Source organism: Clupea harengus, chromosome 11 (genome assembly GCF_900700415.2).
Source record: "Clupea harengus chromosome 11, Ch_v2.0.2, whole genome shotgun sequence".
Taxonomy (NCBI): domain Eukaryota; kingdom Metazoa; phylum Chordata; class Actinopteri; order Clupeiformes; family Clupeidae; genus Clupea; species Clupea harengus.
In genome coordinates this window covers 21,980,529-21,986,998 of record NC_045162.1, presented here as the reverse complement: position 1 = coordinate 21,986,998, position 6,470 = coordinate 21,980,529, and the positions used below count along the sequence as shown (strand labels likewise).

The window sequence follows — 6,470 nt, the reverse complement described above, 5'->3', positions numbered from 1 at the left end:
TCCTTTAAAGCACCGAACGGATTACAACTGAATGAAAGGGCTTGCCATAACGCTGTCCTTTTTTAAATCTGATGTGCGTGTGTAGAACCATCCACCCCAACTCCTCCGGTCTCTGCCAGGACATCCAGAGTCTTTCCAGAAGTGTTTTGACCATTCAGTGGCTTCATGTCTCTTTCTTAAGTCGACCTTGGGAAGTCAATCCGCCTTCAGGAATCTCTAGCGTGTCTCCCCATCTCATCCCAGGAGTCTAATTTCAGTGCAGGGTTCAAGGAGAGCTTTTAGCACACAGCTCCAGGTCCTCTAAGTCAGTCACCCCCACCCACCCACCCACCCATCCATCCTCTCCACTGTAAACACACAGATATGTAGTCTCTGCTGCCGCTAGGCAGGGCCTCTGAGATCTGCGTCTTCTTCCCTGTTTTCTGGCCATCACAGGTTGGGGTGGGAGCAGGACTGGCAGCACTGGTGCCCGTAATACTTGTGGTGGCACACGCCGTGCTGGGGCACCAGGTAGCACCAGTTAAAATGGTCTTTGCACTCCATCTCTGTAGAAGACAAGACAGCAACATATGCACACATGTTACGTTTTTTGTTTGCTTGCTGATTAACGGTTGTAGGTGTCATGCCTGTAGTTCTAACTTGGTTTAAAGCACGCAGCTCTGATTGAAATGACCTGAACAGTCAGTCGCGTCCAGCAAAGTTCACACAGCTGTAAACTGTTTGTGTGTGTGTGTGTGTGTGTGTGTGTGTGTGTGTGGTTGTGTGTGTATGTGTGTGTGTGTGTGTGTGTATGTGTGTGTGTGTGTGTGTATGTGTGTGTGTACCTTTCTTGCTTGGCCGTGGACAGTAATGGGCATTACAGGCTTGGGCCATGGGGGGTTTGATGTGGCCAGGGCATCCTGAGACAGGCCGGCCGCTTAGGAGACACTGCACCGTCCGAGACTGCACTCCTCCCCCACAGGACACGGTGCACTGCAGATACACACACACACACACACACACACACACACACACACACACACACACACACACACACACACACACAGACACAGGTCATTATCACACACACACAGACATACACCCCAAACACAGTATGTAGTTTTGAAAACCCCTCATTTGAGTTATGGCATCCCTCAGTCTTTCCCCACTAATGGGCAAAAGCCCAGGGAGAGAGAGAGGGGACAGAGAGAGAGAGGGCACAGAGAGAGAGAGAGAGCGAGGGCCACAGAGAAAGAGAGAGAGAGAGGGAGGGCTACAGAGAGAGACAGAAGGGGATAGAGCGAGAGGGAGGGCCACAAAGAAAGAGAGGGAGGGCCAGAGAGAGAGAGGGCTACAGAGAGAGAGAGGGGGGGGGGCACAGACCTGTGACCAGGGGGATGTGTACCAGCTGGGGCTGGTCTCTGCTGGCCGTGGGCACTCAGGCTGGACGCACGCTCGCTGTAGCCCCACTGAGGGCTGGGCAGCATGCTGGCACCGCTTAGCCGCCAGCTCCTGGTACTTCCCCTCCGCATCCTTCTCAGCACACTTCAGCAGGCGCTTCTGCACGCCCACGCCACACGTCACAGAGCACTGAGAGCAGCCATAGCAGGAGGAGGAAGAGGAGGAGGAGGAAGGTGAGGAAGTCATGGTGAGGATGGAAATGAGGATCACACTTTACTTACACACAGTATCCATAAAGCATTATAAACACATTCATAAAGGGTTATAAACACATGTTAACGGTAGTCACTGCACTCATAAAGTGTTACAATGTTATACTATGAGCCCTTAGAGCTTAGAATGCGTACTAAAGCTTCTTTTACCTCTTGATAATGGCACTGATGACATTTTTGCCTCATGTTAAATGCTATTTAGTCACTAAATGATCTTTATGGAGCCATTTGTGACTCCATACGAGCTTTCATAATAACAGCTATGTAGAGCTTAAAATACAACATCATAATGCTTTATGATGCATTATGAATACTTTATAAACCTTTATAAATGTGTTTATAATGCTTTATGGCTACTGGTTTTAATTGACGTATTACTAAAATTACTATTCAAACACAGCTGAACTGACTGGGTACAGATGCAGCAGCGTCAGATTATACCTAAAGTCAGGAGCTATATTGACATCAGTGGCAGTTCTTGCAATAGCTGAAGAAGACAGATGATTATGACTGGAATGGGACCACACATATTTCTAACCATGGAGGTCGTAGAATGGAACAAGTCAAGTAGTGACAACGAACAAAGTAATTATCCATTTGCCAGGGGCTTTCGTTCTAAGGAGAATAAAGCAAAGCTCTGCTATTCATTAGCGAACTAAATAAATCCATCGAGCTGCCATCACTGTTCTTCTACCTGTTGACCTGCGGAGTACACTGGAGGCCTCTCTGCACTCTCACACATACAGTACACCCCCAGCAGCCAAAGGAAACACTGCAGATAAGACTTCACTTCTGGCCCAGTGAAGGCCCGGATTTGGCCCAAGTCTGTCCTGAGAGTCAAAGGGCCAACGGAGTGTCTGGCTGCTGCTTCAGGTCCACCCTTGGCTGTGTCGTGCTGGCAGGATGCACAGCTGCCTGTTCTGTCTGATTAATGCACCAGTGTGATTTGCCAGTTTTCAGCACTGATGATTCACTCCCTTCTCAAGCTGCCCGAGAGCCATGCATCAACTTGCAGTTATTCTGGGTGAATCTGCAGATGTGGGGAGGAACTGTGTGTGTGTGTGTGAGGGTGTGTGTGTGTACAACATTGTGTGTATGTGTATGGCATACCAGATGTATTGTTGTGACAGTAGAGCATTGTTTTGTAAACAAGTGTACAGTTTTGCATTGATGTGTATGTGATTTACTTATGGTTGAGTAAGTGTGTGTGTGTGTGTGGAAGAGTGCACATGTATGGGGTGTGTGTGTCTGTTCATCTATAAGGGATGCTTATGGCCTTTTTCCACTGAAGACCGGGTCAGCCAGAGGATTTTCCTCAGGCTTAAGCACCGGTGCATAGCTTTGGTCTTCTGTTTCCATTAGGAGTTGAAATATCGGGGACAGTAACAAACAGAGAGCATCAACGCTAAAATAGCGCTTGGCAACAGTCGCATTAATACACATAGTCAAGTTAAAATGACATTTCAACATGGAATTGTTGGAAACCTTGTCCTTGATTCTTTCGCAAAGTTTTGATTTCTCTGTAGATAGTTTAAATTTCTCTGGATTTATTGTTAAATCTGGTTATTTATTGTATTCCATTCCAAAAGTCCCTAGTTCAGCCCCAATTTGGCCCTGTCATCCTCCGGGGCCGAGCTGAGGCCTTTTGGGCCGTGGCCCCGGTCCAACCTCAGACAGAAACAAAAAAAAAGTCTGAGGCTCTTCCCCAGACACGAGGGATTCACCCCACAGTGGAAATGTGCCTTCGGTGATGTGTGTGAGAGGTTTGTGTGGTGGCTACCTGCTGCCATGTGGACAGGACCCACTGTCCCTTGGCCGGTCGGCTGCAGCGCCTCAGCTGGCACGACTCCTGGCTGCTGGGTCTGAGGCGGGCATCGCACGAGCGATCAGGCAGCGCCCGCGCCCCTGTGCCAACGCTGCGGCACTCCACCAGACGCCGACGCGCTCCTTTACCGCAGCGCAACACACTGGAACACTGCCAACACACACACACATACACAGACACACACACATGTCAGTGACAGAACACTGGAAATCTACATACAGACTGACATGCTTAAACCTGCATACACAACCTTATATGCACATATACACACACACACACACACACACAGACACACACACACACACACACACACACACACACACACACACACACACACACAGACACACACACACACACACACAGACACACACACCACACACACACACACACACACACACACACACACACACACACACACACACACACACACACACACACACACACACACACACACACACACAGACACAAACAGAGATATTTCTGCGGGGTCACACTAGCATTAAGTCATGTGGCTGAGACTGCAGACCTGTGCTCTTTATGTGTCTGAACCACACAGTAATAAGAACCCAGGAGGAAAATAGCACACACACACACACACACACACACACACACACACACACACACACACACACACACACACACAAACATAGCACACAGACACACACACACGCGCACACACACACACGCACACACACGCACACACACTACACACATCTTCACACACACACCCATGTAAACACAGCATAGATGTCTTCAAACATCCATCCAGATGCATGCACAAACACACACACACACACACACACACACACACACACACACACACACACACACACAGACACACACTTGTAAGTGGCCCAGAGGAAGTGTGTGTTTTATGGGAGATAGGAGGTTAGAGGCTCAGCAGTGACATAATAGTCAGGCTGAGGTGAGAACAGTTGTTAACAAGTCCTCCGGTCCCAGTTTCTCTCTAGTAACTGCACTTTCAACAGATGGTGATCCATAACAGTCTCTCTCTCTCTCTCTCTCTCTCTCTCTCTCTCTCTCTCTCTCTCTCTCTCTCTCTCATACACACACATACAAACACATTAATATATTTTTGGTTAGACACACTCTCACTTGCTGTCAGACACACAGGCATACATCTGTCATGTCCAGAGATATTCCTGAGCATCAGACTATGCACTGAAAACATTCACTAGACTGCTCCTCCTTTTGACTCTTCTACCCCCCTCCATACCTGTGACAAGGTGAAGCTAACTCCACCTCCTCCATACCCGACACCAGGTGGCATTCCTTACCTGAGACCAAGGCCCTGTGCTCCACTGTGGGGGGCAGGTGGGGTTGTGGCAGCTCTGGATGCTCGGGGGGGTTGGCTGGGGGCACCTTGAATTCGGTATCTTCTCCACCTGCCCGGGGGCGGTCCTCTGCACACACTCCACCTCTCTGCTCTGATCTGCCTCCCCACAGGTACGGCTACACAACCCCCACGACCCCACAGACCAGCTGCAATGGCAACAACAGGTAGTTCGTTAGTAAAAAAATACTTAATAAAAAAAATACTTAATACATGAAAGCGTCACTGTGCATCAATCACAATAACATACAAGAAGATAACCTGTAGGAAACAGTAATTGCACACTGTGTCGGGGACTCTCGCAACATCAACCATCAGATAAAGACAGACACACATACACACACACACACACACACACACACACACACACACACACACACACAGAGACACACACAAACACACACACACACACATGCATGCCTCGTGATTATACACACTGACACTCCATGCTTTACTGTAAGACCTCGTGTCAATATCCTTGTAAGCTTGAGTTGCAGCTCAGCAAATTGTTTACTTTAAGGGCATTTGGTAAACAAGTTGAAACCTGAGCTGAACTGGTATATCTTTAATGCATCAGAACAAAGCCAGTAGAGTATGAGGCCCCAGGTAGCCTACTGTTGGTAGAGCAACAGTTAAGGGTCAAAGTTCATGCTATCTTTATTTGTATGACTTGTAAATGATGGTCTCAACAGCCCAAATTTAGCTGTAAGCCCATGCTTAAAACCTCTCGCCAAACACACCTCCACCTTAAAACACACACATACACACACACACACACACACACACACACTGGACAATGACTCCAGGGGGGTCCCACATAAACAGAGGAGTTAATAAATACCACATTTGCTGCCAAGAGTGACAGAATGACCATATGATCATGGGACCTCTAAAGCTTCAGATTCTATTTCTTAGCGGGGAGAAAATATGGTTTGGAACGGAACGCCTCCCAAGGCACCCTCCCTGCTTATAGCCACACCGCCCATAATATCTCTATCTCATATCTACACACACACACACACACACACACACACATTTCCCATTTGTGTGGACCAACCAACACTCTGTAATGTTTCTGTAATTTACCTGTATCATTGAAATACATTTCCATGACTTTACGTATGCATTCTATGACATTACAAGTACTACTCTGTCAAAAGTTTATCAACACAAAACAGATTTCCAATTTCTGGGAATATATAAGAAACTGGAACTATTCTTATACTCCCTCAACTTTCCTCACAGCCCTCTCAGCCCACACACACACTGCTGTCTAACACCATGCTCTATCCTCACCCCACTGCCTCAAGCATTCTGCTCTGACCCCATCTGAAGCCTAGATACACACACACACACACACGCACACACATGCACACACACACACACACACACACACACACACACACACACACACACACACACACACACACACACACTCATGCACTTACACATGCACACGTACATATGCATACACACATACACACATCTACACGCACACACATTCTCATGCACTTGCATATGCACATGTACATATGCCCGCACACACACACACACACACACACACACACACACACACACACACACACACACACACACACACACAGGTCTGTTGCATCACTGGAGAGGAATGCTGACGTGT

General features: G+C 47.9%; 1 protein-coding gene across 1 annotated transcript in view; it reads right to left on the bottom strand.

Moving 5' to 3' along the window:
- Nucleotides 1-364: 364 nt before the first annotated feature.
- LOC105905483 (A disintegrin and metalloproteinase with thrombospondin motifs 16) overlaps nucleotides 365-6,470 on the bottom strand; it is a 46,555-nt gene continuing 40,449 nt past the window's right edge. The window contains exons 19-23 of the mRNA XM_042709220.1: nucleotides 4,776-4,980; nucleotides 3,433-3,627; nucleotides 1,363-1,569; nucleotides 825-972; nucleotides 365-545 (exon numbers count right to left, since the gene is read on the bottom strand). Of these exons, the coding sequence (XP_042565154.1) occupies nucleotides 430-545; nucleotides 825-972; nucleotides 1,363-1,569; nucleotides 3,433-3,627; nucleotides 4,776-4,980 (871 nt within the window). The 3' untranslated portion in view covers nucleotides 365-429. The remainder of the gene's footprint in view (nucleotides 546-824; nucleotides 973-1,362; nucleotides 1,570-3,432; nucleotides 3,628-4,775; nucleotides 4,981-6,470) is intronic.